The 15,550-nt window shown below is 47.3% G+C and overlaps 1 protein-coding gene across 11 annotated transcripts in view; it reads right to left on the bottom strand.

The window, feature by feature from the left end:
- fryb (furry homolog b (Drosophila)) overlaps positions 1 to 15,550 on the bottom strand; it is a 71,603-nt gene that overhangs the window by 41,220 nt on the left and 14,833 nt on the right. For 10 of the 11 annotated variants that reach the window (XM_072702171.1, XM_072702172.1, XM_072702165.1 and 7 more), the window contains exons 2-4: positions 6,804 to 7,006; positions 2,059 to 2,112; positions 362 to 501 (exon numbers count right to left, since the gene is read on the bottom strand). In XM_072702171.1, the coding sequence (XP_072558272.1) occupies positions 362 to 501; positions 2,059 to 2,112; positions 6,804 to 6,923 (314 nt within the window). In that variant the 5' untranslated portion in view covers positions 6,924 to 7,006. Of the gene's footprint in view, positions 1 to 361; positions 502 to 2,058; positions 2,113 to 6,803; positions 7,007 to 9,220; positions 9,593 to 15,550 lie in introns of those variants that run through there. The other variant, XM_072702170.1, reaches the window with a different exon arrangement.

Genomic DNA, 15,550 nt, shown 5'->3' with positions numbered 1-15,550 from the left:
TTGCTGGGTCAAATCCCAGATTTGGCAGAGTGATTTCACCACTGGGTCCCTGATCAAGTCCCTTAGGCCCCATTTGCTCTCCCTCAAAAAAGTTGTTTTGGGTAAAAGTGTCTGCTAAAAAAATTGTAATGTGACAAAGTTTCTTGGATTGTAGTTAGGTGGTGAAGAAGGTGGGACTTAGTTGAGTGGTATCCCATCAATCTCGTCCAGGCATGCATGCTGTTGCAGGCTACCGGAGCCCCCTGTGAAGCTAGCTGCCTATCGACCACCTCTTTGTATTGCTGTCAGGAGTTACATACCAATCACTGCTTGATCAATGTCGAAGGACAAGACAACAATGGGGTATGAGTTACATCCTCACTTTTTGGACTTGGTGTTGGCTCTGGGTCGATACTCGTGGGACTCGTCCTCCAGTCCGTTCTGTCTCCGGTACCAGTCGAACAGAGTCCGCAGGATGGAGGGGAGGCAGTATTCGGCCAGCGAGCTCATGGTGCTGATCAACTGCAGAAACAGGATGAAGGGTGTTGATGATGTAGCGTGCACTTAAGGTCACATGATCAGTTCATAAACCTGCTGCCTAATGCCCGATCTATGCAGCAGACAGTATATGGCTTAATGGATCTGCAGCTCCTGTTCTTGTACCTCTGAACCCTGGTGCAGCACTTAGAATAATTGCTTGAAGATATAATAGAGTTACAATATGAGAAGTATGCGAGAAGGGTGTGTCAGCAGGTGCACATCAATGACACACAGGAAGTATGACTAGGCTGAATAGGGTGGATGTGTGGCACAGGCATATTATTAATTCCCAACCCCAAGGACTGCTGGGTCTTCACATACAGTCTTAGGCAGGCAAAGAAAATGATGTTTAAATTATCCTCGTGTTGGTGTAAAACTATGATATTATGCCGGTCAAAGTGTGTCAGCTTTGCCATTTCAGAACCTCTGCTAAAATCACCCCAGTATTTGCAGCGACCGTCCAGTGCAGCCATGTATTTTTTGACTTGGCCACCAGCTCACCTCATACAGCTAGTCAATCTGTCACTGACTTTTTAAACCAATTTATTGAATTATTTAATTGAGCTGTTGGTGAAATTTAACAAAATCATGGAACGGCTGAGGTGCCCCTGAGGAGAGGTTTGTGAACTGAAGCGGTGTTCATCTAGCCATCCAACTAGATATCAGGAACTTTTTAGAAAACAGAAGAAACTATTACTAGTTTTTATTGTGTTACTCTTAATTTGCACATGTTCTAATGTTAAATTGTGTTTTTTTGTTCTAAGCCAAAGTACACTTGCTACCCAGATAAACAGCTTTAAACATTTCTTTGGACTGCCTAAAACTTTTGGACAGTACTGTATACAGTACTAGCGGCACTTTTCCACCACCACCAAGAACCGAGCCGCACCGCAAAGAGTCGGTCTTCCATTGTAAATTATACAAGCCGTACCAGAACTGTACCAGCACTGACATGTGAGTGAGAGCATGACCAAACTGAGCCGGCTGCGTCACCACCATCTGATTAAGTAAAATTGCACAGAAATATTGGTGATCTGCATCAATATGTGTGGATTATCAGAAGGAAAAAAGGTTATATTCTATATATCATTCATTATTGCTAGTATTGCACATCGTGATGTATTATTGCATTCCTGATAATAGGGAACTTGAACGTTTCCAGCTACCTACTTAATAAAACACCACAGAACCGCTGAATGGAATAGACTCGTAAAGCAAATTTACGAAAGCTAATGCTAATCCCAGTAGCATTTGATGCTAACATAACACGGTAATTCTAGAAACGCTAGCAGAAATTAGCACATAGTTAATTGTGATGTACACTGTGTGAGCAGAAAGTAAGTGTCTCTTCAGATTTATGCCACTGTTGCTGTCCAAGTCGCGCAGCCTGTGCTGAGCCCACCCTTCTGCAGTGGAAGACTGAAGCGAGCTGGAACTGAGATGTAACTAGTGACTCTTCGCGGTGCGGCTTGGGTACTGGTCGGGTATGGCCTGTTTCCTGTATACCAAGTGGAAGAGCGCCAATATACACACACTTACCTGGTCAAACTGCGGATCCTCTCCCCTCTGCAGGGATTTTGTAATTGGCTTTTCCTACACGACAGAACAAAGAGGAACGTGTCAGGCAGGCACAGCTGTGGGCTCTTGGAGTGACCAAAGCATTTCATGACAATTAATACATACTTGCTTCATTGATGCCCCTTGATGTTCTTGCGCTCCCCAATGGTCATGTGACTCCCCCCCCCCCCCCCGCCCCAACACACACACACTGGTCATACCTACTGACACATGAGCAGCACAAAATACCAAGAATTTACCTGGGTGGCGAGAACATGCTCCCAGTTAGCGTTTGGAGAGACACAGCAGAGGCCATTTCCATGGTAATTAATACCCCCCCCCTCTTCTCTACCTGCAGCATAGAGGAACTGAGAGATCACTTGCGGTCCTGACATGGAGACCCTAAAGATGGCCCAGCTACCTGACACACTGAAGTTAAAGGTCAAACAGTATGAAAGCTGTGTTCCTTCTGCCCCCCCCCCCACCCCAGCCCATTACAGGCCGCATGATACCCAACACTACATACATCCATTACCAGTCACTCCCAGGCTTGAACAGAGAATTGGATGATGCCCAGTTACCAAACATCTCTGAAGGAAAAAGTCATAGACTTTTAGCCAGCATTCCTGCTGCACCCCCCCCCCCTTCCCCTTCAGACCTTTTACAGAGCACATGACACCCCCAGGCTAAGATTCTGGGTGACACGTTGCTCCAAAACAAACATCCACAACATCCAAATACCAGTTACATAAATATGCATTCCCAGTCAGTCCCAGGTCTGAACCAAGGACCACAAACACAAAGGCACAGACTTCCAACGCCCTGAGTGACACAGACGCAGGATAGGTCCCTGTGCTTGTAATCGGAAGGTTGCTGTTTCAAATCCCATGGCTGACAGAATGATGTCACCATTGGGTCCTTGAGCACTCCAGAGAATCAGGGTTGCCTACTCCTACCTTAGTGTGAAAATCTCTGCCCATCCATTCCATGGGCTCTGCTATTTTACCTCAACTCAACATCAATACCCAACCTGAATGACAGAACTTCCCACCAGCACCTTCCGACACCTAATGGGAAGCCTTTGCAAAAGACTGATAGAGCAATAATGAGCCGACCACCTTTATATCACTACTCTTGGTTGTGGAATGAGAAGTTGGACAAGCTGGCGTCCATTTGGCCCTGAAGTGTAAAATCATAGCAATAATTTAAACATAATTTTTATTGGCAGCCTAAAGCTTTTGCACAGTACTATATATACTCTTCATAACATCTCCATTTACACCATTAAAAGAGCTCTGCTCCTTCTGGGGGTGAAGTCAGGTAATGTGGGTGGTTAGCGTCCTGCTGAGGTCCGAAACAGGCCCCAGGGATTGAGGCCCAGTTGTGGCGCCCAGCCTGGATTCTTGCCATTCTTGCCATAACTCAGTCCTATCAAAGCGGGAGCGAAATCAGACGGCCTTCCCATTGGGCGGCTCGCTCTGAGCGCACGCCATGGGTATGAGCGGAATGCCAGGTCGCGGCTGATCACACGAGCTGCGCTTCTGGAGCAAAATGCTGAGTGTTACCCCAGGTTCACTTTGCCCTTTTTCTGCTCCTTCAGCTCACTTCCCATCAAAAAAAAAGCATACAAGTACAACAACCTTATTTGCTAACAACTTAAAACCTAAAATAGTTCTAAAATAATAAGTCTAAAATTGCTTCTAAACTATTTAACTGTGTTCCGCATAGCAAACTTGCTTTTTTAATGTCCCTCATTCATGTGCACCCCAATGGTCATATGACCCCCCTTGCCCCATACTGGTCATACCTACTGACACATGGGCAGCACAAAAATTCAATAATTCATTTACCTGGGTGGCGAGGACATGCTCCCAGTTAGCATTTGGAGAAACACAGCAGAGGCCATTTCCATGGTAATTAATACCCCCCTTTCCCCCCACAGCAGAGAGGAACTGAAAGGTCACTTGCGGTCGTGGCACGGAGACCTTGAAGATGGCCCAGTTATGTGACACACCTGAAGCGAAAGGTCAAAAGACTTTAAACCGGTGTTCCTGCTGCCCCTCCCCCATTTCCTGACCAATTACAGAGCTGCCCAGAGCATTTGGTGCTCAGCCAGACTCATGCCAGCAGGCCAAGGTGTTCAGCTGGTGCTCAGTTTGGGAAACCAGGCGGAATTAGCAATGCACTATGGTAAAATGTGCAGTCGCGAGGACTGTTTTAAAATAACTTGTGTCAGGTTGACAGCTGTGGGTGTTAAAAACCATAGAATGCTGCTGACAAGATTTTTAGGGCCGGCCCCTGTGTCATGCGACCACTGTCACCATTTGGGACCATTAACACTTACAGGTCTCATAAGGGTAGACGGCCCGGTCACCGTTCCCAGTCTCTTATCTCTTGGCCAGGAACAGGACGGTGGTGGGGGAGTGGGGGGCATGGCGGGGGCTGTTAGCACTCTAGACGAAACCAAAATACAAAACATGATGTCTCCCCGTGATATTGGGCTGCCCCACCCACAAGGGTATTTTCTTTCTGATTGCAAGATGGTTAAAGTTATCGCTTCAGGGCTCAGGAATGTCCAAATGATGCTTAAATAGCGTGGACAGCCACATCAATTTGTGCGCATTTGTGAGTATGTGATGATCAGGGACCTACAAGATAGACCCACCAAAGAAAAATCACTGCCAGACTAATGATGTCTGGGACTGAAAGCCTTTTTCGGGCGTCTTTTGGGCTGAGCTGCCATGTTGGCCCCCCCAGTACAAGGCTCCCGGGATTTGACTCTCCATAGCGATGCCTTGTTGTATGTGTCCACAGCCCACACACTGCACTGATCCCTGACTTTGCGTTTTTGTTATGGACCTTCTTCCATGACATGGAGTGTCTGGGGGGGGTCATCCGACAGCCTGTGCGGAGCCTCTTGGTAAATATCCCACAGCCCAAAGGACATTCGATGCTCTCGTCCCCGGTTTGACCTAATACCCCCCCCCCCCCCCGCCACCTCAGACTAGCTCAATCCACCCACTGGAGGTACAGACCAGCTTGAGTACTGCCCAGTCTTCTGTCACTGTGGCTTTGCCCCCCCCCACCTGAACAGTACTCTTGGTTAAAATTTAGTTGGTCATTTACCAACACAGTCAACTAATATTACTGCTGTAAATGCCATTCTCTCCGATTCAAACACTGTCAAGCACCGTCCAGGGACAGAAAAAAAAAAAAAAAAGCACTTTTCCAACAGAGTATTAGATCGATGGTGTTCATAGCCTTGGTTTTTACTGAGCTAGTATCGGGAAAAATTCATTGTGGAGTCTTAAAGCACTTATGTAAGTCGCTCTGGCTAAGGGCGTCTGCCAAATGCTGTAAATGTAAATGTAAATGTAAATGAGTAGGTCACGTTGACCGGAGAAACCAAAAAATGGGGGGAACCAGGTCATTTTGATGTACACGGCCACTCCACAAACTTGCACTGTTTGTCCCGTTCTCTCGTGTTATCTCCTGGGACCGTTTTGTGTTCACCTGGGGGAAGGTCAATCTCTGTGAGCTGTTTAATGCATACAGCCACTGAAACGAAGACCGAGACCAAAAAAAAAAGAAAAAAAAAACACTTTGTTTTGCTGAGGAACAACCTTCAGGGCCCAGGGAAACACAGTTAGAGGTTATTACTTTCATTAACCGTGATGGCTTCTCTGCCTTCACTTGATGTACTCCCCTTTTTTCTGTAATCAAATTACGGAGACAGCAGAACAAGTGCAAAGCCAGGGCCAGCTGGCTACCCACAATGCTTTAGTACAGGGTTGCCAACTTAGGTCAGCTTGGTTGGAGTGAGATTTTCAATTCAAGGCAAGAATGCACACACATGCATTTATCTGTATGTACGAGTTTTATTTCCTTCTAAACAGCCTGTAGGGATTGCAACCTGCCCCATGCTTTTGATGTAGCTAATTTAGGTTTGTAATAGAATAATATAGATTTGCCATAAGATTTCTTGTGTGAGTATGAGAGTCTGAACACGTGAGGGTCATACCAGATGCGTGAGAATTGCCAACCCTGGCTTTAGTGCCACTTTACCCACAGTACCAAACTGAGGCCTCTTAGTATCTGATTACCCACAATGCTTCACTGCCACTTTGCCCACAGTGCCAAACTGAGGCCTCTTAGTATCTTATTACCCACAATGCTTCACTGCCACTTTGCCCACAGTGCCAAACTGAGGCCTCTTAGTATATGATTACCCACAATGCTTCACCGCCACTTTGCCCACAGTGCCAATCTGAGACCTCTTAGTATCTGATTACTCACAATGCTTCACCACCACTTTGCCCACAGTACCAAACTGAGGCCTCTGAGTAGCTGGTTACTCACAATGCTTCACTGCCACTTTGCCCACAGTACCAAACTGAGGCCTCTTAGTATCTGATTACCCACAATGCTTCACCGCCACTTTGCCCACAGTACCAAACTGAGGCCTCTGAGTTGCTGATTACCCACAATGCTTCACTGCCACTTTGCCCACAGTACCAAACTGAGGCCTGAGTAGCTGGTTACCCACAATGCATTACTGCTGATTTGTCCACAATACCCACTGTAAATACCTTTAAGGAAGCACATAGTAGTTATGTTCAGAACACTCCATTCATCATAGCCATGTCCTTTAGTGCTTACAGTGACTGTTGTGACAATGATGATCAAACTCAATGGCAACGGTGATGAGAGCAACAGCCACCACTTACCAGGGGCTCGGCCATGACAATGCGGATCTTGCGCTCCGACAGCGTGGTGAAGTTGGCAAACAGGCTTTTGAGGACGTACTCGCCCGGCCGGCTCTCGGGATCCACACTTAAGGCCGTCATGGCTGGCGGGCCCCTGCGGTCCACCTGGGCGCTGCTCGCTGGGGGGATAGGGGGCTTGTTGTATCGGTTTCCAGTCGGCGAAGCTAGGAGACACCCAAACACACATGCAGTTAGATGACACCCAATCAAATACTGTATATAACTGCTAAGCATTATTTGTCTGCCATTCAAGACACTGTGAATGATCTCAGCTTTAACATATAACATCAATCACGTGTCCCCCTGCTATATCTGCATATTGTTTTTTATGATGATGAGATTGAGTATGATCTGTGAGACCTAGCCATGTAGGGAGCAGACAGTCCACATTTTTCCTACCGGAAGCAAAAGTGTGGACTGTCTAGTCAGAAGGTGTGAAGAAGCTTGGAGTCCACGAGAACCAGGTTAAGAAACACGGATCTAGATTGTTTGGGGCTCAGTCTCACAGCTCTTTGAGTGTAAAGCTTAGTTGTAAACTTTCTGTTCACATAAGCCTAAACCTAAACGAAGAGCAAATTTCCAAAGCTCACTCAGTCCATTTTTTGTTGTCTTTCAGATGAGGCCGCCAGTGACCTAAAGCCAGGCTTCCTCATCACATGTTACAGTGCTGGGAACCAAAACTCACTTACATTCCCAGAACTCCAAAAGTCCACAGAAATCTTCCTGAAAACATATTTGGTGGGACTAAGTGACTTTTGGAAATTTGCTCTTCAAATTATAATCGAATGAGAGGGCAGGCCAGCCCAGCCCTGCAGAACACAGCATGAAAGACCTTGGGATTATCTGCTCATATTCCCAGCTGGATATCAGACCGTCTGCCCGAATGCTTCCAATAATTACGTCCATCAAGAGGGACTTTTAGAGTGAATCTCTGCTCCTCTACGCCCCCTCCAGATGATCAGCCCTGGCTGAGCTAAACACGCCCCGGCCCACAGCTGCTGTTTTCATTTCCCTGATGAGGAATCGTTGTCCTTACATGGGGCTGGGGGAGGGGGCTTTGGGTGGGGGGGGGGGGAGAAATATCCCACTTGTGACCAGAGCCGTTAAATCTTTACGCCATTGCATTCTTGCTGTGTCAGATTACTCTCCCAATCGTATAGCGTCCTTGTGTGTAGTAGTCAACAGCAAATGGAACATGTCTGAAGAAATGGGAGTCCAAACAGCTCAACGCACATAAATAGAATCAGCAGACTGGATCTGCAGAACACATGCAACCTACCGCCTGATCATACCATCGTTGAATTGGACTGGCGGAACACGCCTACTAATGCCTACCATACAATCAGGGGGTCGGTATGTGACGTACCAGGCCACCAAAGAAATCGAGAAGAGGGTGTGAACTGTTCACGACCGGATAGGGGGGGTGGAGAACCTGCCTTAATCTATGATGTGACGATGCTCTGATGAATATGGCTATTTCTTCTCATAGCAACCGTATTTTTGTCACATTCATTGTCAATAAGTGGCAAAAATGACCCTGAACCAGTAAGAAAACAGAAAGTATGCATGAGCCAATCATTTAGAAGAATCAAAGTCAATGGTAGGTTCTTCTATTACTTAAAAGGTGAAAGACCACAGACCGAAATTCCAGCATCCACAAACCATCCAGACCTCAGCAGACAAGTTCACAGATGGCCACTGAGTGCTGATGCTGGTCAGTAATGGACTGGGCAAAATCACTGCTTCCTGCATGATTTTACAAGCTAATGGCTTCACCAGGAATTATGTCAATTAGAATCATTTAAAGGCCTCTATGTTTAAAATATATTGACTAGGATTTTAGACATAATGTAGGAAAAGCACACGGAACCTGAAAGCAGTAATAAAATATAAAACATATAAAAAATGCAAAATAAAGCATAACATATAACCAACCAAGAATAAGGCTATAACTAAGTCCCAAAATAAAATATATTGTTTCATATTTCATTTTCAGTTTGTCAGAACCTTCCACCCCCATATCTCTCGGGGGAAGGTACATCCCAAGCTGAGAATCTCTTTTCCATCACAAAATTAAACATTATCCTCAGCAAAAGCACAAGTTCTCCACATGACACATGCGCACAAGCTTGTGAATCAGTATACCAGTCCTGTCTGCATATAAACTATGCATATGAACTCATTCAAACATAACATTTTTCCTAACCAGCTGGGGACGCCATACATTAGCATACATCAGCCTCCGCACACACACGCGCCGTACTCACAAGCATGGATACTCATGCGCTCGTGCATCTACATACTCAGATATTATAATCCCCACCTGCACCCACATCCAGGACCCCCACTCCTCCCTACACATACATATGCTCACGTACCCAGACACTTGATGAAGCTGATGACACTGAGTCTGCTCAAGCAAACCTGTGACACCTCCATGGTGGCTCTGTCAGCGACTCCGCACGCAGGGGAAGGACGTCACGCAGCCCCCGGGCTAATCCACAGCTGGGCCCCCTCGCAGGATCCCTGCCCCGCACCCGGCCATGCTCTCCCAGGCCTGTGCGGACGTTCACACCGCTCCAGCTTTCTCCTGCTTTGTGACAGCGAGGGTCGTGAAGGGCCGTTTGCAGGCAGGGCCAGAGACGAGGGAGGTCCCGCACGCGGCTATATTTATCCTCTGGGGCGCACACTGCAGCCAGGACCCAGTGCACGCCCACACACACATACACGCGCACACACACACACATACACACGCACGCCCACACACACACACACACATACACGCGCACGCCCACACACACACACACGCGCACACACACACACACATACACGCGCACGCCCACACACATACACACGCATGCCCACACACACACATTTCTTTACCTATCACGGTGTGTATCACACTCACTGACACTTAATTAAACATATTATTTCAAGCTTCACACCAAGGAAACTCAATATGGAACAACATATGACAGCAGGTGATGAACAAAATGTTTCAGCACTTTAAGACTTTAAAAAGCTGCCTAGCTTCAAAACAAACAGGCTTCCTTCCTTGTAGGGACAAACCCCATGAAAATATGAACGTGTTCTTCAGGATTTATTTTCCTTATTTACCTGGCTGCCCCCCCCTCCAGGCAAATACTGTATAACAGGACAGTGTGTCCCACCTCCTCTGCCAGAGAGAGTGTCAGGCTATATGTGATTCCCCTCAATGTTTTCACAGGTCTTGCTACTGCTGATCCCGACTGCACACATGAACCCCTGCCTGTTTTAATTTGCCATGCTTGAGTGAACCTTTAACTGCTGACCTCTCCGACTGTGACCCTCACCAGACCCGTTGCACATTATCATTCCACAGAAATAGTGTTTCTTTTGTTTTAAATACCGGTTAGGGTCTCGCTCGTGTGCGTATTCCTGGCTATACACTGCTGCCCCAAAGCTGAGATGCTCAAAATTCCAGCGCTAAAGTCGGACGAGGCTATAAACCCTCACTGAGTGTCTCCTGGAGGTGCGAGACGGCCCCCCCTCATGGTCATTTAATCACTGAAGGGTTTCAGTGTAGTATGCTTCAAAAAGAGTGAGGGCAGGCGTGAAAAGGCCGGCGCACTGTAACTGTACGTGAAGGGTGACTCTGAGCAGCCTCAGCACCAATGACAACAGTCCCAGCCCAATTAAGCCCATCTGATTGGCTGGCAACCTGACAAGGAAGGGATATGACAGCATGGACCACAATTGTTGTATATCCACGTAAAAGCATGTCTGCCACTCCCCCCCCCCCACGTCCCCTATGTTCAGGTCACCACTCTGGGCCAGAACAGCTGACATACTCCATGGTGCTCGGGTTCATGGGGATGAAGGGTCAGACGGACCACCTATGGATACACGACTGAGATCCTTAATTGCTCGTGGGTCAGTTTATTGCATGTGATCGTTAACAAGAACGAAGAGGTACAACTGATCAGCTAACATCCAAAACTCACTCAGTCCACAGGATATGTTTTCAAGGAAATTGATAACCAACTGGGAATATGAGCACATAAGTCAAAGGTCTCAGCACGCAGAGTCCAGTCCTGCAGGGTTAGACTGACGTGGACTTCATTTCATAATGTTCTAAACAGCAAATTTCCAAAACACACCCAGTCCACAGGATACATTTTTGAGAAAATTCCTGTAGACTTAGTGAGATTTGGATATATAATTTTTGTCGGATTACATGAGGACAGAGTGCATTTTGCCCCCCGATACTGTAACACATGACGAGGAAGCCTGAGGACGGAGTGCGTTTTGGCCCCCGATACTGTAACACATGGCGAGGAAGCCTGAGGACGGAGTGCGTTTCGGCCCCCGATACTGTAACACATGACGAGGAAGCCTGAGGACGGAGTGCGTTTAGGCCCCCGATACTGTAACACATGGCGAGGAAGCCTGAGGACGGAGTGCGTTTCGGCCCCCGATACTGTAACACATGGCGAGGAAGCCTGAGGACGGAGTGCGTTTTGGCCCTGATACTGTAACACATGGCGAGGAAGCCTGAGGACGGAGTGCGTTTTGGCCCCCGATACTGTAACACATGGCGAGGAAGCCTGAGGACGGAGTGCGTTTTGGCCCCCGATACTGTAACACATGGCGAGGAAGCCTGAGGACGGAGTGCGTTTTGGCCCCCGATACTGTAACACATGGCGAGGAAGCCTGAGGACGGAGTGCGTTTTCGTTCCCGATACTGTAACACATGACGAGGAAGCCTGAGGACGGAGTGCGTTTTGGCCCTGATACTGTAACACATGACGAGGAAGCCTGAGGACGGAGTGCGTTTTGGCCCCCGATACTGTAACACATGACGAGGAAGCCTGAGGACGGAGTGCGTTTTGGCCCCCGATACTGTAACACATGGCGAGGAAGCCTGAGGACGGAGTGCGTTTTGGCCCTGATACTGTAAAACATGACGAGGAAGCCTGAGGACGGAGTGCGTTTTGGCCCTGATACTGTAACACATGACGAGGAAGCCTGAGGACGGAGTGCGTTTTGGCCCCCGATACTGTAACACATGGCGAGGAAGCCTGAGGACGGAGTGCGTTTCGACCCTGATACTGTAACACATGACAAGGAAGCCTGAGGACGGAGTGCGTTTCGACCCTGATACTGTAACACATGACCAGGAAGCCTGACTTCAGGTCTCAGCTCAAAAACAACCAAAAATGGACAAAGGGACTTTTGGAAATCTGCTCTTCAGTTACTGCATGTTAAAAGTGTGTTGAAATTGCTCCTTCATGCTGGCGGACAGCAGACTGGCGGTGAATGATGAGAGAGTGACCCTGGCCTTCTGCGAGACGGTGATGTCAGGTGGGGGGGGTGGGGGGCCACAAACGCCTACCCTAAACGCTCCGAACCTGTGAAGCATTAAAACAGCAATGGCCAGGGCTGGGAAAGCAGGCACAACATGAAGGCAAAGTGCATGAAAAACCCTCAAGAAATCTGTGTTATGAGTACAGGTGGGCCCCCTCCCCTTTAACCTCCCTCCACCCTGGAAGATGGGGGTCAATCAGGCTTTAGAAAGCGGCCTTACGTCACAAGGGCGTGGAGTCTGCGGGACACAACAATGAGAAGCACTGTGTGCCGAGCGGCCAGATGGCCACTGCTGAATAAAACGCTTGTTTAAGCGCAGGGAGGGTCTCTGTCGCGCCAGCCACCCCGGCCCCAACTCTGTCTGCAGCCGCCAGCACCTCATCTTCTCACACGCAGCCGGGCCAGCCTATCGGATCTGATTACTTGCAGGCAGCCAATCGAGGTGCTTCGTCAGAGCTGTGATTCTTTTCAGAGAACCAATCAAATTTGCTTAATTGTTAACAGTTGGACAGTTATCCAGAAAATACCTGCCAGTTCACCAGTGACCAGTGAAAAGTGACTATTTACAGAAACCAAAATGTACGACAAGAGATAATCACTGAACCGATCAGATTATTGTTTTTATATAAAAACCAATCAGTCTGCTTACTTTCAAAATGTACCGCCTCCAGGGCTTTTTGGATGGTATTATGGATCGATATAATTTTATAACGTCCTGACCATTTGCACAGCACCCATAGATGCACTCGCCACTTCTGCAATCCTGAGTATTATTCTATTATTGTGCAATCATTTGTATTTGAAGTACTGGATGCCGAAATGTCCTTTGGAAGCAAGTATGTATGTATGTATGTATGTATGTATCAGAAAACAAGAGGAAGACCGCATGCACCTATTTACAAGGAAATACAAGGAAAGGGGGAGAAAGGGAAGAGATAAACAAAATTTTCTTAAGTGTTGCATGCAATTGGACTACTTATCATTTCAACATTAACTGAACTGTACTAAAGGTACAATATACCCTCCTGAGTTTTGAACCCATGCTGTTTTGGTTATAGGTGTCTATTCCACCATGAACGTCACTGCCCATTGCACGGGCAGGGTGAAGAAGATAACGATGAGGAGCAAACAGCGGTGGAACGATGTGGTGATTGGAGAGATGAGAAGGACTATTATTGGGGAAGTGGATTCTGACAGGTACTGGGCCACCTAGTCCAATGGACCAGGAGAGAGGTAAAAAAAAGAAATAGCTCTCAGCCAGGACAGGAGATACATGATGGGTCCAGATCCACGAAGGTCTTTTCATGAACAGTGTTTCGTCTACATCTGCGGCCCACTGGGCTCTTTTGGAAGATGAACGGCGACAGGAATCATAACTGTCTCTCACAGGTGATGTCACTAGTGAGGTCGGCACCAGAGTCTCACATTAGTTATACTAAAGGTCACTCCCCACAAAGATACAGGCCACTACCCCCGGCTACAGGACACTCCGAGCAAACTCATAAGCTACTTCACGTTACATCACAGACCACTCCCCCTTGCACCACAAGCCACACCCACAATGATGTAATCCACTCCACAGCACGACAGGTCACTCCCCATTAGAAGGATCTCCAGAGATTAGGCCTGAATTGTGTGTGATGTTCATATTGAGATGCATGTCATGCACATGCAATTGTCACACTGCTAGGACTGCAAAATTCAGCTGGGTTGCGATTAGGCTTAGGTGGACATTCTGTGGCACACGCTAATCTGCAGAAAAGCAATTCTCTTCTGAGTATTTTGAAATCTGGATGATAACATTTGCTGAGCTGGGCGGGGGGGGGGGGAGGTCATCAAGACATGACTCGCCAAACAGAGATCATCAATAAGTTTTACTAACATGTTTTTACCGTGTCACAGGAAACAAAATATCACCAATAAGTTTCACTAACAAGTTTTTACTCTGTCATAGAAAACAAAACTTAGCAAGCTTACTAGATTCAAGATTAGGTAGTATATGTTTAAAAAAATTCAGTGCAAAGTTTACTGCTGCTGTTTTTGCATGAGCTCTGCATGCACTCTTCCAACCAATCATAATCATGTTTGTCCTTGCTGTTGGACTCATTCATAGATTTAACAAAAATGACTGAGAGGGAGAAAAGGGAATATAAACAAATCAGTGTACCTTTATTTGGGAGGACTGAAAAATATTTCAGGAGGTCTAAACCCTCCTAAAACTGTCATAGTAACTCCTCTATCCTCCTTTATACTACATGCCCCTCCCTGCAATGCTAGAAGATACTCCCTAACAGGGGGGGCACTACAGATTTTGGGCCCCATGAAAGTACACCATATTATACCAATACAATTATGTTCCAAATTTTTTTAGGGCCCCTGTAACTCAGGAACCCAGGAATTTGTCTTACTGTTACCCCCCCCCCCCTTTATGGCACCCCTGCTCCATAAAATGTGACAAGCCACTCCCCCATAAGACTCTCACACTACCACTGGTGTTCTACAATATGCTAACAGTGGGCTTTACAATCTGATAATAAACAGAAACAAAGTAAAAAACAACGCATTTCACACACAAATATGGGGAAAAACTCAATTTTATCACTATGAGCATCTGTAAAAAACAGAACATGCGGTCATCCATCACTTTCACCTACTGAACCTGATTTTGCACTTTTTAACTGGCCGCACCTGCTTGCTTTGCCTTGCTATCAGCCCATGAAGCAGCAGACAGACACATCCCCACTGTTCCAAATTTGTGTCCTTCCTGTTCAGACCTCTGGGCAGGGCAACCGCCAGCTTGTCCTTTAACGCCACTGGCTAAAGGCTCTGTTGTCGCAGGGCCTGTGTATTTTATGCTGGACCTGACAGACCTGTCACGTCATCACCTGTGTGGGCCTGAACAAAGCCTGTATGAACATGCATACAGACCTCAATCACATCATCACCCGCGTCTGCGTCCAGTATAAGCAGTATGAACTAGCATACAGTTAAAGGGCATCATGGGGCGTAAAGCCCCACCCATGTTCATAACTTAAGATTGTACTGTACATAGAAGGGCAGAAGCTCAAATGGAGCAGGTCACCCCCTAGTGGACCCAGGCTTATCCTGCAGTCATTCCTGCTGCCTCTTGGTAATTAATCTCGGCACTGTGTGAGAGTGAATCCATCCTGGCCATTTGTTTGGGATGCAGGTGAGCCTGGGGAGTATGGGCGGGGGCTCTGTGACTGTACTCGAGAGTAACACCCCCCCCGTTCCACCCCCCCCCACCCCCCCCCGCCCCCACCAAGCTCTCTGCTGTGTCACTGTGTACGCAGAGAGCTGGGATCCAGCAAAATAATAATAAAAACAAATGTGATTAAAGG

This window comes from Paramormyrops kingsleyae, chromosome 18 (genome assembly GCF_048594095.1).
Source record: "Paramormyrops kingsleyae isolate MSU_618 chromosome 18, PKINGS_0.4, whole genome shotgun sequence".
Taxonomy (NCBI): domain Eukaryota; kingdom Metazoa; phylum Chordata; class Actinopteri; order Osteoglossiformes; family Mormyridae; genus Paramormyrops; species Paramormyrops kingsleyae.
The sequence above is the reverse complement of the archived record's forward strand: the minus strand, read 5'-3'. Positions and strand labels throughout refer to the sequence as shown.